Source organism: Schistocerca piceifrons, chromosome 2 (genome assembly GCF_021461385.2).
Source record: "Schistocerca piceifrons isolate TAMUIC-IGC-003096 chromosome 2, iqSchPice1.1, whole genome shotgun sequence".
Lineage (NCBI taxonomy): Eukaryota > Metazoa > Arthropoda > Insecta > Orthoptera > Acrididae > Schistocerca > Schistocerca piceifrons.
In genome coordinates this window covers 398,313,637-398,336,236 of record NC_060139.1, presented here as the reverse complement: position 1 = coordinate 398,336,236, position 22,600 = coordinate 398,313,637, and the positions used below count along the sequence as shown (strand labels likewise).

Here is a 22,600-nt window from a genome sequence, read left to right as displayed (position 1 = left end):
ATCTTTCAAGGGGCCTTCGTAAAGTGTGCAGTTCTCTACTTCACACAATACTCTTACACTATCGCTGTACATGTGATCATTGACAGCAACTATCTACAGGAAAGCAGTGAGACATTACAGTCCCAGTTAATGCGAAACTAGCATTGTAAACTAATTAAAATTATTTGTTAGTTAATGTCTGTCTCATGGCGCTACAGCTGTTCTGCAGTGAGTGTCAGCTGCTTCTCAGCTAATGCGTACTCAAATAGTAAGCAGACTGCCACTGTGGTGGGAACATATTATTGTCTGCTATGACCAGTGGTAGTGAAATACACAAAGGGCAGGACCCAGTCACGATACACACATGCGCAGTTAAACACTGCACACAAACTGACACTTATTACAGCCCATTAGTGTCAACAGAAAGTTCACGCATGATGTTCAGGCGACTGGAGAAGTTCTAAGATGTGACATGCACACTGGTGATTTTGATCAGATTCTAATTCTCACTGATTATTGACATGACACATCCTATCTGCTCATGAACATTCCAATGTTACAATTTTTATATGCATTCCACAGCGACAGCTGCAGAGTATGTCTGGCAGAGATGATGCTGTTTCTCTGGGTTCAGCAACCATGTCTGCAAGGGACCAATTGAAGGCTGATATCGACAGCATTATTGCATCAGAATGTTTGTACTGTGGAGAATACATGATTAGGTGAGTACGTAGTATCACATATTGTTTGTGTTCCAATGCAGATTTCATTTAAATAATATATATCAAATGAGAAGCAACTATTCTTCATGTTGGCAGCTGCTGTCAATTAACTGTTGGTGATATAAAAAGCTGTACCTATCAAAGTCAGAAAATGATACCATTATGAACATATTCTTTCAACAGTAGAAGAATCAATGTACATGGAATTTAAATAAAGTGTTGCTTTTGCAGTTCATAGTGCATCCTACTAAATGGTGACAGATGGGAGGAAGGGGGAGAGGAAAAATAACAGCAGAAAAGAAAACTATATTGTGATTAATGGGCCCATCCTCACTTCATTTTTGACATCCTTCTATAGCTCCACACTGAAATGTTTCCATTTTCTTGTTCCCTCATTTACCTAAAGTTCATGTTTCATTTATATACAGTACTGTACCACAGATATACAGTTTCAGAAACTTCAGTTCCACGTTAATGTTTGTACCAGTAGACTTGGAAACTTATTTTGATTATACCAGTCTACTTTGAATCTCTCGCTTGACTTGGCTGTTTGTGTAACCTTTATCCCACTATGTCGAGTTCATTTTATCCCATTTCCTATTTTTACTTATTTATTTTTGTTGTTCTGTACCTTCCCCAATGTTGAAGAAGTTTCTATTGTCATACCTGGCAGTATTCACCACATTTCACCTTTTTCTTTAATTGTTTCAGTCTAAAAAGTTTGCTAGTTATTTTACCCATTCAATTCAAAATTCTTTTTCATCTTTCTTGCTGTTGTTAACCATAGCAATCATATTACATTTCAACCTTAACACTGACATCTCTTCCTCAAACATTTATGTTCTTGTGGTGAAATGTTTATTAAATTTTTTCACTTTTGCTTTAACGTATGATTTATATAACATTGACATCTTTGAATCTCTTTCTTCTCTGATTACATAGTGTATATGCTTTTAATTAAAAGACAATCATAACTGACTGAGCAATACTTTGCTAGAACACTTTTATTCCAGTTTTCAAACAAATGGGGGGCTGGAGCCAGTGACATGCACAGCTATCAAGCTTTTGCCTCACACCATCAATGTATAAGTCTCAGCACTTCACAGAGAAAACAGAAGGAAAGTGCACTCACACTGATGCTGTGACCAGATTTTTGATTTGTGAAAATTATATGTGATGTACAAGGTGTGATAAAAAAGTAATGGCAGTTTTTGTTTTTCTTAAAGTACACTTATTCATTGTCAGCTTTGTCCCCTTCAAAGTAATCCCCCTCATATATGAGGGCTGTTCGGAAAGTGAGGAATGATAGGTCATGAAATGGAAGCCACAGTGAAAATCAAAACTGTTTTATTTGCAACAGTTAGCTACACCTTCCAGCTAATTCTCTACACAGTCGCTGCTTAGACTTAGACATCTGTCATAGCGTTGTACCAACTTTTCAATTCCCTTGTTATAGAAGACAGCCACTTTTTGACAGTTTTCTACTCTGGACTGCAGCCCGTTGTCTGTGTCAAAATATTGTCTTCATAGCCAGCGGTTCATTTGAGCAGGGATGAACCTCGGGGTAGCCAATTATGAGCTGTATTGTGGGGGATCAAACACTTCCCATCGAAAACACTGCAGGAGCATCTTCATTGGCCCTGAAGAGTGCGGCTGAGAATTGTCGTGTAGAGCGAACCGCATGACAGTTAAGTTATGTGCATTGCATAGCTTCAGGCGAAATCTTTCACCAGGCCCTCATACTTGGCGGGAGACGCTAATTTCTAGCCATCTTTACATTCTCACTGGGAGCTCAGAACTGAAAAGAGTGACATGATGAAATTGCTGGGCATACTAGACGCAGTACCCAATGCATCTGTGCAAAGGTCATCAGATTTTCACTGTATTTTCCATTTTGCGATCGATCGTTCCTTACTTTCCGAATAACCCTCTTGTAATATTCTTGTGGTAGTGCATTTTCCAATCTTGGAAACACTTCTGGAACTCACTTTTCATTATGGTGTTCAGCTTCGTCAGCGATTCTGTTTTTATCTCATCAGTGATGGAAAAACAACCTCCTTTCATCATTTTCTTCAGCCTCAGGGATGTAAAGAAGTCACAGTGGGCCATTTCTGATGGATACGGTGGCTGAGGCAACATAACAGTTTTGTTTTTTCCCAAAAAATCACAAAAAACCAGTGAGGGTTAAGAGGGAGCATTATCATGATGCAATTTCCAAGAGTGGTTTTGCCGCAATTCTGGTCTTTTTCTTCGGATTGCTTCATGAAAATGGTGCACAACTTCCAGCTACTATTCGTTATTGACTGTATGACCACAAGGCAGCAACTCATAATGCACTATCCCGTTGTAATAAAAGAAAACAGTGACAAGAACCTTCACCTGTATCAAACTTGTCGAATTTTCTTCAGGCAGTTTCCATGAGGACAATTAGGCCTCGGTTTCTGACGTCACACCCCTATACCCATGTTTTGTCACCTGTTGTAATCTTCTTTAAAGGTTCTGGATTGTTGGCGATTTCATGGAGCAATTCCTGAGTGATGTCTATAAGTGAAGATGTTTTTGGTCAAAATTCAACCATTTTGAAACAAACGGTCCTGTTACACATTTCATGCCCAAAACATCCAAAAAAATTGCTTGGCATCATCAGCAACTTCTCTGACAGTGATACAGTGATTTTCCAGATACAGTGATTGTCCAGGATAATTTTCTTTACTTCTTCCACATTGTCATCAGTAATTGTTGTGCTAGGGTGTCCAGGGCTTGTAAACTCTTGTCTTACTCATAGTAGATTTGCCACATTTTGAATGTGGTGCTGCACTTTCGTTTCATTTTTCATTCAAAATTTAATGCATTTTCTTTGATCCATCATTTTTGTGCATTAAAATTTGCTGAGCAGCCAAAAATACATGTAACCTTTTCAACCACCAACAATAAACTAAATATTCAAAACAGCTGAAAATGCAAACATGCATCAGGAACATGTGCATCCACAAGATATATTTAAAAAAAATGAATATAGTATATATTAAGCCTGTGGAATTAAAAAATCCCCATTACTTTTTGAGCACATCTCATATTTTTATTTGTTATGAATCATAGCTGTTCAATAATGTATTATAAAATCTGTCCTGTATATTTTCTGATAACATACAAACATGATAATTACAATATGCAAAGGATAGTTTGCTGTTCACCACTTAGAAGGAGTGTTGAGTTGTGGACAGATATATTCAAGCATCTGACTAGAGCCTTCAGCCCTTCATCAGACATAGAAACCCCACCCACATTCACACAAATCACAGCTTGTACACACATGACCAGTGTCGTCTCCAGGTGTTAAGGCCTGACTGCAGTGAGTAGCAATCTCAGCTGGGGTGGATAGTGGGTGTATAGGAGAGGCACGGGATGGGGAGAGAGAGGGACAGCAGGATAGGACTGGGGAATAACATTGTGGAGCAAATCAGTTTTACAATCATAGTACACTTTCTCAGTGCGCTCTCTCTCTCTCTCTCTCTCTCTCTCACTCTCACTCTCACTCTCACTTATGTGCCAAGTAGTATTATGACAGCTTGTGTCTGGCTTCTATGAATAAGTGTTCTTGACAGTGGAGCTGCAGTTTTGAAACTAGTTGTGACAAAATAAATTAATTATAGTTCAAAAAGACTTATTTGTGGAAATTGTATCAGCTATGAACCTGTAACAAAAACATCTCTCTGAAAAAATACCCAATATCATACTGAATAATGGCAATTAAATATGTATGAAACACATGATAATATGGGAATTTCAGAAAAAAAGAGTACAGTAAGTTTTACATCAATAATTGTCTAAGAGAAAGCTTTGTGCCAGATGGATGCTGCATTTGTTAACTGCTGATCAGGACAAATTCATCTGTTCCCAAGCTGAAATTATTGTTGGGACCAAGAGCTGAAACCCAAAGTAGGAAGCTCTAACATATTTAGTGATTCAGTGGAATGAAATTGGAAAAACAGACTAGATGCCATAGGAGCGTGAGTATTTACTGCAGTTAACAAAAATATTCTGTCCCTTCCGGTTACTGGTTGTGTGTAACCGGTCTAGGTGAAACAAAGTGATAGATAGTTGTTTTTACTGGGCTTTATATTCTGTTGTGACAGTTTTAGAGCCTTTCAGAAAAAGTCTATGGTCAGTAGCGTATAAGTGTGTAAATACCCAGATCATGCAATACTTGTTGGATGTTACTCTAACCTGCCAAGTATATGTAGACTGGGACACCTTTGCATTCTTTGCAGAGGGTATAGATAGATAATACTGTGAAGTAATTTTGACCACATTTTCGGAAAACTGACTTGAGGAGCTAGTTCAGCAACCCACAGGCAATGGAAAATTTTAGACCTTGTGGCTTCAAACAGGCTGGGCCTTATCAATGGCATCAGTGGAGAGGGATTAGTGATCATAATGTCATCATAGTGACTGTGGTTACTAAAGTCAATAAATAAGTCAAGAAGGTGTAGGAGAGTTTTTCTGCTAGAAAGAGCAGATAAGCAGTTGTTAGCATCTCACTTAGACAATGAATTGACATTATTTAGTTCCAGTATGATGGACATAGAGGAATTATGGGCAAAGTTTAAACAGATTGTAAGTCGTGCTCTGAGCAAGTACATGCCTAATAAGTGGATTAAGGACAGAAAAGATCCACTTTGATTTAACAATGAAATTCAGAAAATTCTGAGGAAGCAAAGGCTGTTGCAGTCCCAGCGATGATGACAAGCAAAGGCTAGTAGGAATTCATGCATCTGTGAATAGATCTATGCACAAAGCATACAACTTCTAACACCAGCATACATTAGCATAAGATCTGACTGAGAACCTGAGAAAATTCTTGTCCTGTGTAAAGTCGGTAATCAGGTCGAAGGGTGGTGTGGCAGAAGAAGATAGCAAAATGAAAGCTGATGTTTTAAATTTCGCATTGAAGAAATCGTTCACATAGGAGAAGACTATAAACATACCCTCATTTGACCATTGGACACAGTCCTGCATTAATTTTTACAAAATGTACTCTGCAATATTGGCTGCTTACTTAGCGTGCATTTATCGTGAATTCTTGCCAAGTGCAAAGTCCCAAGTGACTGGAAAAAAGTGTAAAAACTCTGCTTTGCTTTTTCTCACATGATACAAAGTGAACTCTGGAGGAAGGGTAGCAGGCAGATTCCTTATTTCTAGATTTCTGAAAAGCATTTGACATGGTACCCCACTGCAGACTGTTAATGAAGGTATGAACATATGGTAAAGTTCCCAAATATGTGAGTGGCTCAGAGGCTTCTTAAGTAATAACATGTTTTCCTCAAACAAATGTTCATCAGAGACAAGGGTACCATCAGGAGTGCCCAGGGAAGTGTGATAGGACTGCTATTATTTTGTGCACACACAAATGATAGGGCAGATTGGGTGGGCCATGAAGTATGTTGTTTGACAGTGGGAAAGTGGGGCAATTTGAAGGGTGAATTACTTAAAAGCAATCACCCACTGACTTCCATGTATCCCCACATTAAAATAAATTTGTGTCTGGAAAAATTTCTGAGTTGTGTTAAGATATCATGGCAGCTTAGGATGGCTACATTGGGACTCTTTGAGAAATGTATTTCAGGCAGGAATCTCTTCACTGGAAAAATGTTGGACAAAGTTCTTTGACCTAAAAGTGGATCATACTAAAAAAATGTATTATTGACCTAAAGAGTACAGCGCTTCACTACCAGGCTGATAATTTACACCTTACCCATTTTTTGGCAGTTCCAGGATATGCTCTGTAAACAATCTCTGATTCATGTGATTGACAAAGTGTATAATATGTCATAAAATTGTAATATTAGGTTCACTGTTGTTGTAGATTTTCTTCCTTGTTTTTATACAGCAGAAAGTAGGCCAAAGTATGTCTCTCATAATTATTTACTCCAGCATACTAGGGAGTTATATAGGATACACATGTTAGTGACTCAGTGTATTGCATTATGATTTTCTAGGTTATACTGTTTCAACTCTGCCCTATGGGGCAGCTGCCTTGCCAGATGGACAGAGGTGTTGGACTGCATGCCAGATGGGCACAGGTGTTGGACTGTGTGCCAGATGGCCCTATGGCAGCTGGGTTGTGCCTTGCTCTGTTGTGTGCTCATAGTCTTTCTTTCAGATGTAATCAAAAGTTTTAATAACTTAAAATGACAAGGGAATAGTCTACTGATTATTAACAATTGATAAATTAATCCATATGTGGGACAATCGAATCAGTAACTGACTGTAGTGTCTGTTGCTTCCTATACAAAAAGTATCTTTGAAGTACTCACTGTGTCAACTTACCTGTGTTTGTTTATGGGCGTGTATCGGTGTTGCTAGAAATAAAAAGTAATTACATGCACTTCAATTCTGTGTATGTTATTTTATGTTGTGGGTATACCTTACCCATATAATTGTTGACCCCAACACAACAATGGGGAAACAAATATAAGTGCTGACAGTTTATTTTGTGGACAGTTAAATATGGTGCCACGACAGGGGAAGACATTCGCAAATAGTTGTGCACTATCAGTGACGAGATTCAAGAAGTTTGCAGTGGAATCCAGATTTTGGAGCTCTCCCTTTGTATATTGCAAAAATTAAACACTGAACAGTGCTAACAACTGAACACTGAAACAGTGTGCAATAAACACAGACACCAATACCAACTACACCCCACCGTGCATTTGGTCTTTACACTATGCCATAGTAGGTGATGTTAAGCCAGATTTTAAAATGCTGACTGTTCTGGTGATTTTTTTTTATTTATTTATTTTTCCCCCTCCATATTGTGACTGCACTTAAGACCAAGGAATTGCCTGTCCAATGGTTCAAGTTGTTCTTCTGCATTGTTTTTGCAGTTATGGGCCCCATCGATGCTTGATCAACCTCAAATTTGATTCATAGTCGTGGAAAATATTTTTGTGCACTACCAAGTTACCAATTATCATGAAAAATTTATGTTAGTGATCAGAAATTTAGACCAGCGAGTGACAACATTGGTATCAAATATTATTGTGCACCCACCATATCATCAAGCTTACCTTGCTTTAAAACCTGTATTAATTGATTGCTGTACCAAATAAACAGACCAAAAGCTTAGAAAAGCACTACATAAAGAAAAAAGTGGGTAACAAATCCCCTTAAGAATTTTGGTGGCACCTACAAACTATGATAGACACAGTTACAGTTTAGGACAAATTGTTGTTGCATATTTGGCAACAGTAGTTACTGTCACAAGCACAAGTAGCAGTGGTAGGGCATGATGATAAACCAATATACAAGTTGTAAATGTGGCTGGTAGAATATATGCAGCATTGAAGTTGCCAGCAGTAGTTGTTGTGACATCATCGAAAGACAGTGTGCCAGCTTACTCCAACCAAAAGATGCCAAACCTATCTGAAGACACAACATCAGTTGGCACCACCATCACGTCCCACCTCCTGCCAAACATTTCTGAGGAGCTGTGGAGTTTATGCTCCTCAGTTGAGGTTCTGGGCAGACAGGTCTGACTCCAGTAGTACCTTGGGGGCAAATTTATTAATTTTTGTTGATAACACAGTCATTCCAGTTGGCAAGCATGAAAATCCACTATATCATGCACCTAACCAAACAATGATCAGAATCTGGATTAGGTGTGACAGATCACAAGTCAAGCAAAAAGTGTTGACAATTTGGACTTGAGATCAACAACAGGTGGGACAACATTACACAGCAGTAAAGAAACCACCCATAGCCATTGGTACATCTGTGGCAGCAGTATGACATCTACGCAACCTTCACTAATACTACGGCCACTGACAAAGCCCACTGTATCACAGTGATTTTAAGTATAAGAGGTGGTAGAAAAGTTTTTAGCCTGAGCTAGTTACCATGGTGTCTCTCACAAACAAAACCACCTACTGTTTTATGGTGACCATTTGTGGGTATGCAAGTCAAATTTCATGGCTACAGCTTCGTTAGTTTTGCCACTAGGATGTGTTGTATATCATAGTGTAAGAACAATGGTGAATATCGAGAGAATCAAGAACGATGCTGCGATTGAATGTCTTCATTAAGGGAATGATGCCCAGGGAAATTGCGGAGGACATGTAGAATACAATTAAGGACATTCCTCCATCTTATGCAACAGTGAAAAACTGGGTATCCGACTTCAAATGTGAAAGAACGAGTGTGGAAGATTCACCAAGGAGCGGAAAGACTGTCACCATTGCCACTGATGAAACAGTGACTGCAATTTGTGATACGATTTTTCAGGATCATCAAACAGTGTTGCAGCACATTGAAAACACATTTGGAATATCCATTGGCATGCTCATGACATTGTTGTCTATATTTTGGGAATGTGGAAAGTTTTATCTCAGTGGGTCCCGAAAGACTTGAATGCAAATCAGAGACGGGAGTGTGTGCAGTGTTGTGAAGAAATCATCCACCAATTAGAAGCAGATGAAGACTGCTTTTTTGCAAGGTATGTGACAATGGACAAAATGTGGGTTCACCTCTTTGATCCTGAGACAAAACAACAGCCACAACAGTGGAAACATCCTTCATACCCTCCCCCAAAATAATTCCGGGTGCAAAAATCAGCCGGTAAGGTGATGGCATCGGTCTTCTGGGATGCAGAAGGGGTAATTATGGTGGATCACTTGCAAAAGGGCATAACTATCAAAGCATCATACAACTGCACCCTTCTGCACTGTTTCAGAGAAGAGATGAAAAAAAAGGTGCAGAAAATTAGCGCGTGGAGTTCTTTTGTATCACAACAACGCACCGCCGCACAAAGTCCTCGCAACACTGGAAACTGTATGTGACTGTGGGTTCAAATTGTTACACCATTTACCATATTCTCCAGATTTGCCTCCATCAGACTTTTTCTTTTCCCAAACCTAAAAAAGGATCTCAAAGGATGATGATTTGACAATGATGATGCTGTGATTGGTGCTGTAAATGCTTGGAAGAACTTTTATTTGAATGGTTCGCAGAAGTTATCTGAGCGTGCCCACAAGTGTATTAGTGTACACAGGTATTATATTGAAAAATAAATTGGTATTATGGAATTTCTGTCATTCTTTATTTGTTAGGCTAGACCTTCCTGCTTGACATTGGGCTCAGATGTCAGCACATTTCCAGCCTGGTGTGCACCTGAAAATAGCTAGTTGACCAGTCACACCTGAGAGCTGTAAAAACTTAGCATCCATCATCTACACCCACAAGGTACCAATTGACATTTGCCGTGCCATCATCTTCACTTGGACATTTGTAGTTGCTAACATTCCTGAACCTATATTAGGCACTGACTTCCTTGCACATTATGCATTACGAGCAGTACAGTATGCAGCATATGAGGATACTTCACCTACAGCATGGATAGAGGATAGAGAACACCCAACACCTGCAACACCACACAGAAATAGTCTGACTGATTTATGGATACCAGCACACCACAGCGGCATCAGATACAACACTATGTAACATATATGTGCCACACCTGGCCAACTCATTTCATAGTGTGCCCATGTAATTTCCCCTGAGTGCCTGACAAAAATGAAAGTCATATTTGAATAAATGCTCCAAGTTAGAATAATCTGTTGTCCTGACAGCATGCGATCATCAAATTTGCACCTCATTCACAAGAAGGATGGGTTTTGGCACCACTGTGGTGTTTATTGTGTTTTAAATGCAAGAATAGTCCCAAATGGATATCACATACCAAACATTCAAGATTATTTTATGTGTGCATTAGCTGGCACAGAAGTTTTCATCATCATATACTGCTGCAGAGCATACAATGAAATACGTGTGGCATTCTGTGACATCCCAAAGGTGGTAGTAATTGAATTTTCATTTGTGCCGTGTGACCCCAAAAGTGTCACAAAGATATGGCAACATTTTGTAGATCAAGTGCTGAAAGAGTTTCCATTTTGATTTGTATATCTTAATGACATTCTAGCATTCTCAAGAAACACCTTGCTTCATGAATGACAAGTGCAGGAAGTGTATCAGTGACTGCATAATTACAGCTTAGTACTGGATAAAAAGAAGTGTGTCATCGGCAAAGTAGAAGTGACCTTCCTGGGACACTTGGTTGCAGGATGTGGCATTCATCTGTTGCTAGAGAAAGCAGAAGCTCTACAAGCTCATGTGAAGCTGATGCAATACCAGATGTAATGATGTTTCCTGGAAATGGTCAACTTTTATCACTGCCACCTCCCAGCAATGAGGCAGCTTACAAATAAGCAAGGAGGACATGGCACCACAGGCTGGCAGTCCCTCAAGTTGACCACAAAGATGGGAAGAACTTTCTGTGATCTTAAGGTGAGCCTAACTAGTGCCCCTTACTCACCAGTGCCATCTGTGTAGCCTTACACCAACAAATCTACTAATATTGGCAAGCATTAATTTTTTTTTCCAAAAAGTTGCAACCAGTGTGACAGTGCTGGAGCACTTATGGCAGAGAAATGCTTGCAGTTTATAAAGCTGTTAAATATTTCTGGGCACAAATGGAAGTTTATGGTCTGGAGATTTACTGTAACAACAACCAACTAATAGTCTTTGCATGCCAGGACACCACTGACAAGTGTTCCCTAGACATTCAGATTTACATAGTTTGTCAGCCAGTTTATGACAGATGTGAGCCACATAAAAGGAGCAGAAAACTTTAGGGATAATTAGTTCTTGCACATCTGTGGTTTGGAAAATACCATGGACTACAAAGAACTTGCTGCTGCTCAGATTTCAGACCCAAAGCTGCAGCATTTATTGGCCATCTTTTCCACAGGATGGTGACTTACCCAAATTCTGGGGTCAAGCACACTGTGATGCTACATCTGTCAGCAGAAACCAAGGCACTACATTTCACCAAACACAGCAAAGTTGCTTTAGATGATTTTTACAATCTGTAACACCCAGGAGCAAACATGACCATCAAGTTACTGACTGACCGTTTTATGTGGCCATTGATTGAAAAAGATGCTCACAAAGGAGCATGCTTCTGTATTCAGTGCCACCACGGAATGACATATACATGCTGACATTGGGCAGTTTCAGGGCTCTCCAACAAGATTATCCCAAGTCCACATCAGTCCCATATGTCCCCTTCCTGCTGATAGCTGCAGTTATCTTTTACAGCTGTAAAGAGATGTATTCAATATGTGGAACCTATACACATCACCAGCATTTCTGTCAAAACAACAACAAAGACCTCCATTGCCAAATAGACAGCATGACTCAGTTGCCCCCTCCATATCACTACAGATCAGCTTCACCTATTTAAATCTGTTTTGTTCCAAGAATAGTCCAATTTATGTAGCATCTAGCATCATCATATGAGAAGCTACATCCAGCCAGCAATGGGATGGACCCTAAAGGCAACTTTCCCATTCCACCATGAGAAATGGACAGAGGCTCTTCCCTTGGCCCTTTTATGCCTTTGCAGAGTGCATAAGCTGGACATTGGAACATCTTTAGCAGAAACGATGTGTGGGGAGCTGTCACATATTCTGGCAGACAATGCCCCCCCCCCCCCCTCTCTCTCTCTCTCTCTCTCTCTCTCTCTCTCTCTCTCTCTCTCTCTCTCTCTCTCTCTCTCTCCCCCTCCCCCTCCCTCTCTCTCTCTCTCACACACACACACACACACACACACACTTGCCATCCATAGCAGAACAGCCACAATTGATACAATAGCTTCAAGACCACACAGCCAAGATCTGTTTCCCACTTGCTTTGCTCACAGTGAACACTCAATTTTCATCCATAAAGCTTTGAACAAATGTTCTCACATCATGGTCCACAAAGATGTCTTCAAATCACTGCTCCAACCATTGTACAATGGTACTGTGATAGGGAAATCACACTGCTGCAAAACCACAAAAGTCTCTATTGAGTGGGCCAACCTCATGTTCCACGAATGCAATATAATTTGAGTATTTTATATTTGAATTGTATCTTTCTGTTAAACAATCATTGTTACAATTGTGTTAACTCAGTAATAGTTATCTCACTAACCAGATTTGTCATGTACATAGAAATGACTGCCCATGCATTAGCTGTTTGCTCAACTGAGCCCACCTCTGCGTACCAGTGCCCAATTTCCACATACGGGCAGTGACTGAAAAAACACCTTGTGCTGAACACTTTGAAAATAGCAGTACAGAATACTTAAAGTAATTAAACTTTAACTCAGAGAACCAGTTGATGTCTCTAAAAGCTGAAGAAAAATGTAGTCTAGGGAGGTAATGTGGTGAGGGATAAGATAAAGGGCGGGGACTCTTCAGTTCAAACAGAATCTGTTGTTGCAGGAAACAGCAGCATTAAGATGAAGAGAATATTGACACTTTTGGTCTATCAGTCAGGGAGCTCATTTATGTTCAGATATACTGGAAAAAGTGGAGGAAGGAAAAGAAAATTTAGATTGAAATGGGTGGGGGAAACAGCACTAGTCTAGATTAATTGTGCTACTGGAAGATCACATGGTATGGAAAAGTGCTGATACCATAAATAACTAAAGGCTGTGCCTGATTTTCAGGAGAACAGTATGCAAATGGAAGGCTAAGTGAAAATATGCACAAAATACGGTGATGGCAAACAGTTTTGCAGACAAACAATTTTTGTTAAAGACTGCTCTTTCTACATGTCAACATTCCAGTAATTTCTGAAGTTTCCAATACATACACCTAGAGGCAGTATCATTGCAATGATCATCGCCCAAGTTTCACTTCACTGCTCCCTCCTACCATTGTGTTGTCATGACCCATATTCCATTATGTCTGCTTTGAAGGCCTTTATACAAATCATCTTGTAATTTTTCCTGTGTGAAAACACCTAAATCATTAAAAAGAGGGACTGTCATTTTAACACATCTGATTTTACATTCATCACATTAAATATTTGCTCTGAGTATATTTGGGAATACTGAAGTGGACCATGGAGTCCATACCCTACACATCACAGTAAACTGATGGTGAACAACTTTTATGTTGTAGAATGCTAGAAACTTGCCACAACAAATAATTAATTACCACAAGTAACACTTGATGCTTTCCCAGCATGGCTGTGTGTTGAATTGTTGTTAGCACCTAGTCAGACAAAGTTCTTGACACCATATGAAAATCTGGCAATCGACTCTAACATTATTTTAAAATGACATACTCTAACATTATTTTCAAATGATGGAAGAAAACTAAAAACATTTTGGAAGGAGTAACTGTTTTCTATATTGTATGGTGTTTTGTCAGGTTTCTGCTAATCAACTGTTTCATACAGCACCTTTTATAGCATCGTTAACCACAGGCTCTACTTTCTGATAGAGATACAAGGGCGGATCAGATATTAATGATGCTTTCTATTCTGCATATTTTTAGCTGAAGAGAGCAGCGGAATTTCTGTGTGGTGTTGGTGAAGATTGGAGACAGTAAGCATTCGCATAACCATATGCTTCTTATATTTAAGCAACAGGTGCATCGTACAACTGTGCAATGCATCATTGTCAAATTTCTTACTCATGAAGGTGTGAAAGCAGTAGAAATTTTATGGAGTTGAAAGCACCTTTCAGTGCTGAAACACATCCAAGACTTCTTGTGTGTGCTTGGAATAAGAAGTTCAAAACAGGTTGTAAAACATTAATGCCATTTGTGATTGCATTGAAGGCAGTCGACATTTGACAGTATCCAAAATTGCTTCTCAGGTTAGTTAAAGTTATGGGAGCTGTCGAACCATTGTTGTGAAAGAACTAGGTCTCTGTAAAGTGCAGTCCCACCCCCTCAACTTTAGAGTTGAAGAACTGAAGATTAAATATCTTCAGGTTAGTGAAAGAGTTACAGGGACATTTGCAGCTAAAGAGGAAGCATTTTTGAGTCACATTGTGGCCTGATGAATCTTGAGTACATCAGTAAATGCACAAATAAAAACAAATCAATAGAGAGTGGCATAGAAAGGCTGAAGCAGCCTCTTTGGTAGCCAAGACTCATTTGTCAGCTAGCAAGTTGTTTACAAATGAACGTGTGTGTTTGTGTGTGTGTGTTTCTTGCTAGTGTGGTGTTGGTCTTAATGATTTCTTGCATGAGTGATCCACCATCAACACTGCACATTACGGTGACCTTTCGAATAAGGTTAGACTTGCTTATTGCAGCAAACAATGATATTAACCAATATGACAAATCATTCTTCCTCATGTCAGTGTCCACCCCTATACTGCAGCACTCACTAGCTGAAAGATGATCTACACTGGTATAGAATCATGTGTAGCCCAGCTTTCCATAAGCAGAAGTCCTCTCTGAAGTCATTGTAACTTTTTCAAGGGCAGACAGACAATGTGCATAATTTACAGCTTGCATAGAATATTTATGACTGCTAACAATTTATGACTGCCAACAAAATGAATGCAAGTCAGTTCCAATAGATTGATTTTCATTTAGACAAATCTTGAGACTACTGCATTGCTAAATATATGTCTGTGTTGTCTCCCATCTTGGGGGTCCCCAGTGTGGTGGAACATTTAAGAGTGGAGCTTGTGGCTAACTGTTTACACATGTGGGTGTGACATACAATGAGACATCAGTGAATAGGCATGCCTTGGGTTGTTTCTCTAGTACCCTTCTGTCACTCAGAAATAATGACAAAATATATTCCCAAAAATCCATACCATAATGACAGCTGTCTAACTGAATGGCTAACTGGAATCCTACAAATAATTACAGGGGTCAGTGGAAGAAACTGCTGTCTCACAAGAGCTTGCTTTTCAATGTTGCATACTCTGTGTTCGATTTAATTCAAATATGAGAACATGAATACAATCAAACAGAACAATTTATGTCATAGACAGTATTTTCTAATGGTATATATGTAACAGCCTTCATGAGTGAAGCACCAGAAGACTAGCATGTAGCATATTAGCTTCTCGGTATTCTCCATTTAATTCTTAAACTCTTTTTGTGTTTTTCTGAGGTTGTGAAGTTTAATTCTTAAATTCATCGTGTACTTACATGTTTCAGAGGTATAAAATCACATTTTAATAATGGTAACATGTGTATTTGCACAGCCATAATTTGTTTGTTCATTTTTGGATGACCGGTAACTATTGGCCACAGCTCAGTCAGCTACCAACCTCCATTGGTGAAGCACCAGGAGACTAGCAAGTCACATATTTAGCTTTTTCTGTTTGTTTTCATATTTAATTCTCAAATTACTAGTAGTTTGATGGATAGGATGTATGCATGCTGTGTGTGGATTCAGGAGGTGCTAGCTGGAGTTCTCAAACAGCTGAAGACACTTATGGTCACAATTAGCAGTCTACAGCCTGCTGCCTCAGGGTATGGCAATAACAGAGTAACTGTTGCGTTGCATGGGACACGTCAGGTGTCGTTTGTTTCACCCACGTGCTCTGCTGTCAAGGCACCTTCCAGCATACCTGACATTGGCAATCAGTACTCACTACAGGGTGAGAGGCGGGTTGCTACACTGTTGGGTCACTCAAAGAGGAGAGTCAGTATGGAGACTGGCCATCTGGCCTCACCCATATACTCTGTGAGTAGACAGGTGACCATTCCTTTAGCAGGGTCTGAGCAGGCACACGGGGGGGATTACTAGTTATTGGGAGCTCCAGTGTTAGGTGAATTATGGAGCCCCTTAGGGAAATAATGTCCAGGGCTGGAAAGAAGCACAATGTGCGCTCAGTGTGTCTGCCGAGGGCCCCCTCTGAGATGTGGGGATCTCGCCTGCAGCTATGCAGGGTGCAGTAGTCTACAAGTCGTTGCCCGTATTGGTACCAATGATGCCTGTCACTTGAGTTCTGAGGACATTCACAGTTGTTGCAGGCATCTGGCAGAAATAGTGAAGGCTGCTGGACTCACTCTCATGGTGCAAGTAGAGCTCACAGTTTGCAGCATTGTACCCAGAGTCCTTTGGTTTTGAGCTGAGGGGAAGGTCTCTATCAGAGCCTCCATCAGTTCTGTGATGGTCATGCTGCAGATTTCTGGACATGTGTTACAGAATGTAGTGTTCTAGGACTCCTCTTGATAGGTCAGATGTGCACTACAAAAAGGAAGCAGCTACTTGGGTAGCAGAGTACTCGTGGAGTGCACATGTCGTGTTTTTTTTTTAAGGCTATGTGGTAGATTGAGCTCTTCTTTTTTGATCAGTCTCACCAGTCAAAACACAGAGAGTGAAATCAGATTGTGTACAAAGTAGTGACATTTCGACTATCAAAGACTGTCAAAATTTTAACAGTAAATTGTCAAAGTGGTTGTAACAAAGTTCCAGGATTTACTGTCTTGCAGGAAATTCCTCACACTCAAATTTTTCTTTGGACCAAACGCTGACTGAAACCCATAGTAGAAAGCTCTGAGATAGTTAGCGATTCATGGGACGTATATCAGAAAGACAGATTAGATACCAAAGGAGGGGGAGCATTCATTGCAGTTGACAAAAATATTGTCTCTAGTAGGGCAAATTTGAATGTGACAATGAAGTTATCTGGAAGTTCTAGGTGAAACCAAATTAATTACTGGATGCTTTTACTGGCCACCTGATTCTGCTGTGACAGTCATTCATAATAGTCTACAACCCATATTGCAGACATATCCATATCATACAATATTAGTTGGAGGTGATTTTAACTGACTGAGTATAGACTGGAACATCTGTGGATCCACTGCAGGAGCTAGGGACAGACACTCTTATGTACTTCTGAACACATTTTCCAAAAACTGCCCTGAACAATTAGTTAGATAACACACACAATGGAAATATTTTAGACCTTGTAGTTACAAACAGATCTGACCTTACTGACAGTGTCAGTGTAGAAAGATGGGTTAGTGATCATAATGTCACCATAGTGATGATGCCTACTAAAGTTAATAAATCCATCAAGGAGGCCAGGAGGGTGTTCATGCTAGAAAAAGCATATAAGCAGTTGTTAACATCCCAATTAGACAATGAATAAATACCATTTAGCTGCAGTATGATGGATGTAGAGGGATTATTGACAAAGTTTAAACTGATTGTAAATCACACTCTGGAGAATATGTGCCAAGTAAGTGGATTAAGAATGGAAGGGACCCCCCATAGTTTAACAATCATACACAGAAAATGCTGTGGAAACAAACATTGTTGTTGTCTCAGTTAAAAAAAGCACAAATGTGGACAGGCAAATGTTAGTTAAAATTCATGCATTCATAAGAAGCTCAATGCGTGAAGCATAAGCAGCTTCCACCATTAGCCCTTAATGAAAGATCTGGCCAAGAACCCAAGTAAATTCTGGTCATGCATAAAATCACTATGTGGGTCGAAGACTTCTATCCAGTCACACGTTGACCAGTTTAGGGTGGCAGTAGAAGAAAGCAAAGGGAAAAGTTTTCCTCCAAACCATGGAGGGAGGGCAACAGGCAGATTCCATGTTGCAAGATTTCTAGAACGCATTTGACATGGTGCCCCACAGCAGACTGTTGCCGAAGATACAAGCATACAGTTTAGGTTCCCAGATATGTGAGTGGCTCAAAGACTTTTTAAGTAATAGAACCCAGTACATGGTCCTTGAAGGCGAATGTTCATCAGAGACAAGTGTATCATCAGGAGTGCCCCAAGGCAGTGTGATAGGACTGCTTTTATTCTCTGTGTACAGGAATGGCCTGACCAACAGGATGAGCAGCAATTTATGGCTATTTGCTGATGGCTGTATGGTGTATAGGAAGCCGTCGTCATTGAGTGAGTGATTGTAGGAATATACATGATGACTTAGACAAAATTTCTAGTTGGTGTGTTGAATGGCATCTTGCTCCCAATGTAAATAATAATAATAATAATAATAATAATAATAATAATAATAAAATGTAAGTTAGTAAGGATGAGTAGGAGAATGTTTCGATACAACTTTAGTAGGGTGCAGCTTGACACAGTCACTTTCTATTAAATACCTAAGCAGAACACTGCAAAGTGATATAAAATGGAATGAACACATCAGGTCGATAGTAGGGAAGGCAAATGCTCAACTTCGTTTTATAGGCAGAATTTTGGGAAGGTGTAACATCCATAAAGGAGACAGTATATAGAATGCTAGAATGGTCAATTCTTGAGTACTGTTAGAGTGTTTGGGAGACCCACCAGGTCAGATTAAAGAAAAATGTCGAAGCAATTCATCTACTGTCAGTTATGTTCTGCCATCTTTAAACTATAACCTTATCTCCTTCACTAACATGTTGTTATTCAGAAAAGGTTATATGATGGTAAATCGCTCAGCAAATAATACACATTTCCAATTATCAATTTATCTTGTTTTATTTTATTTCCATTTATACAGTTGATAATTTCAAAGAATCTTCTCCTTTTCTTATAGTTCTGTGAATCCTTTCCCTCCGCTATTTCCAGTTGTCTTCAGTTGTGCAAACCTCCTCAACCCCCCCCCCCCCCCCTCCCCCATGCCCTACTGCACCATTCTTTTCATACATACATTTGCTGCTCCATTCTTCATTTATTCCTTCTCAAGAAATAATGTTAACGTTCTTCAGGGCTGTTTGTGTGCATTTTTCCTGTCTAATATTCGTATTTTTTTACCTGCCATCTAGAATTTTAATCATGACAAAGTGCAACTTATGAGTGATAATCGCTATTGCCAATGAAAGCTGGATGTATCAAAGAAAACTAAACAAGCGATTCTAAGATATTTTGACTATGACATTTTCTTTATTTCAGGTCTATTGATCGACCGTTCATTGATGATGAAGACTATGAGAGAGTAATGAAGGAATGGGAATAGTGTTTGCAGATGTGTTCAAACCCTGCAAGTGCTGTTGTTTATTTTTAAAAATCTTTTTTTTAAAGAGACCCTTAGTGCACCAGAAAAAGAGAAAATAAGAATAATTCAGGTTCACATTGTCTGTATTCTGCTTGAATTTAAATAGCTTAATATTGACATTTTGTAAATAATTTGTAGAACTGTATAAACATTTAAACATTGAAATATGTGCAATAAATTCCCATTTTTTGAAAAATGGGCTATAATTTGTAAACTTGTTTATGTTTCAGTGCCAGGCATTTCATGATTGTGTAAAATCACAAAATTAAAGAAGAAATAATAAAAGTTTATATCTGTTTAATGTCAGTTTAATTTTTGATATTTGTACAATCCTTAAGTGGCGCTGCGCATTTCTGCTACTGATGATGTACTTTCTTTTTGATGTTTGAAATATGTGGTATGAAACAGCACTTCATCCACTTGGTTTGATGATATACTTTATTGTAAATAAATGATTCCAATCAAAGAAATATGTGCATTGAAGATTATTATAACATAATGTATGAAGGAGAGTAGTGAGTTTTTTGTAGCGTTAATTTAAAAGGGGGGAGGGGGAGGTTACACAGATTTCCAAGTCATCAACTGTAAATGTGCTACTTTTGTCGCAGAATTATGTTGTTCCTGGATGGTTGGTTGTGCAGTGGTCGTGTGTCTGTAATATTCAGTAATTACTGATATAGAAACAAGAGTGATGGTTCTGTGGTGAATGAAATAGCAAAATGAAAGCAGTCTGAAAAATCTCAAACAATATTCCCATTTACTTTCAGGCTTTGTTGTGTTCTGTTCACTTATACTAAGGCAATTATTTTATCAGTTGTTAAACAGTGGACATGTTGCACACTTAGGTGAAATTTGTAAGTTACCTTAAAGTAAGGCTTTGATAACTTTTAATCTACACACTTGTGACATTTCAATGTGAAGGTGATCTATAACCACTGTACAACTGCCAGATCCCAGTGTAAAAATTCTTAAGGATACATAAGTACTGCACCATCTAATGTACACACACCACTTAGAATGTTTGCACTGGGATATGTCAGTTGTAAAGTGGGGATGAATGTGAGCACTTGTAATCAGCTGCCAACATCGCTAAAATCATTTATTCATACAGATTACTGGTGTTGGCAATTCTCTATTGCCGTCTTCAGATCTGCAAAAGATGGAACCTAAAATGCTAGGATCCAGCAACTAACATAACAGCCCACACAATTATATCCAATATTTTCAATGCATGGAATAAAAACATATCTATATTTACATCGTTTCACAATCTTTGCCTTCAGTACAGGAAGTGGTGCTATACAAAGTATGTCCATGTTGGTATCATGAGCTATACCAGAAGGTGGGGTGTCACTTTTTAAAATAACAGCTTTTATGTGCATGCATTTTATTGCACTGGTTACAAGTGCTTACATTCATAACCACTGTACAACTGACAGATCCCAGTGTAAAAATTCTTAGGGATACATAAGTACTGCACCATCTGATGTACACGCATCACTTAGAATGTTTACACCGGGATATGTCAGTTGTAAAGTGGGGATGAATGTGAGCACTTGTAATCAGCACAATAACCTGTGTGTACATAACTTTTATTTTAAAAATTGACATGCCAGCTTCTAGGTTAGCTCACGATACCAACATGGACACACATTGTATAGTACGACTTATTGTGCTGAAAGGGAAGATTGTGTAATGATGTAAACATACATATGTGTTTTTATTCCATATGTTACAAATCTTGGATATGATTGTGTGTGCTGTTATGTTAGTTCTGTATTCCACCATGTTTGGCAACATAGATTTGAATACTTGGCCTTTATCACTCAATATATTCAGTGCTGCTGGAAGCCTATCGAAAATAAAACTTCCTTAATGGTGCACACCTCTCTATACAATGCTTAAGGAAGTGTTATCAATCCCGTAATGGGATATGTGTACAGTGTTAGCAGTCCAAGACACCTGAACAATAGCCTACATGAAGTTTATGAAGTGACACTGCAGATCAGTCCGACTGCCCTTCTCTGGGCTAAGAATATTCTTGTTGAGAGCACAGAATTGTCCCAAAATATAACATCATATGAGACAATAGCCCCCCATGAAGCATGGACCTTGCAGTTGGTAGGGAGGCTTGCGTGCCTCAGCGATACAGATAGCCATACTGTAGGTGCAACCACAACAGAGGGGTATCTGTTGAGAGGCCAGACAAACATGTGGTTCCTGAAGAGGGGCAGTAGCCTTTTCAGTAGTTGCAGGGCCAACAGTCTGGATGATTGATTGATCTGGCCTTGTAATACTAACCAAAACGGCCTTGCTGTACTGGTACTGCAAACGGCTGAAAGCAAGGGGAAACTGCAGCCGTAATTTTTCCCGAGGGCATGCAGCTTTACTGTGTGGTTAAATGATGATGGCGTCCTCTTGGGTAAAATATTCCGGAGGTAAAATAGTCCCCCATTCGGATCTCCGGGCGGGGACTACTCAGGAGGACGCCGTTATCAGGAGAAAGAAAACTGGCGTTCTATGGATCGGAGCGTGGAACGTCAGATCCCTTAATCAGGCAGGTAGGTTAGAAAATTTGAAAAGGGAAATGTATAGGTTAAAGTTAGGTATAGTGGGAATTGGTGGAGTTCAGTGGCAGGAGGAACTTTTGGTCAGGTGAATACAGGGTTGTAAATACAAAATCAAATAGGGGTAATGCAGGAGTAGGTTTAATAATGAATAGGAAAATAGGAATGCGGGTAAGCTACTACAAACAGCATAGTGAACGCATTATTGTGGCCAAGATAGATATGAAGCCCACGCCTACCACAGTAGTACAAGTTTATATGCCAACTAGATTGTAAAATGTCTGATGAGATAAAAGAAATTATTCAGATAGTGAAGGGAGATGAAAATTTAATTGTAATGGGTGACTGGAACTCAATAGTAGGAAAAGGAAGAGAAGGAAACGTAGTAGGTGAATATGGAATGGGATTAAGGGATGAAAGAGGAAGCCGCCTGGTAGAATTTTGCACAGAGCATAACTTAATCATAGCTAACACTTGGTTCAAGAATCATAAAAGAAGGTTGTATACATGGACAAAGCCTG

At 39.3% G+C, this 22,600-nt stretch overlaps 1 protein-coding gene across 2 annotated transcripts in view; it reads left to right on the top strand.

Annotated features, from left to right (window-relative positions):
* Positions 1 to 19,818, top strand: part of LOC124776225 (vacuolar protein sorting-associated protein 18 homolog) — a 267,952-nt gene extending 248,134 nt beyond the window's left edge. For both annotated transcript variants that reach the window (XM_047251081.1, XM_047251082.1), the window contains 2 exons: positions 562 to 701; positions 19,410 to 19,818. In XM_047251081.1, coding sequence (XP_047107037.1) covers positions 562 to 701; positions 19,410 to 19,473 — 204 coding nt within the window. In that variant the 3' untranslated portion in view covers positions 19,474 to 19,818. The remainder of the gene's footprint in view (positions 1 to 561; positions 702 to 19,409) is intronic.
* Positions 19,819 to 22,600: the final 2,782 nt, after the last annotated feature.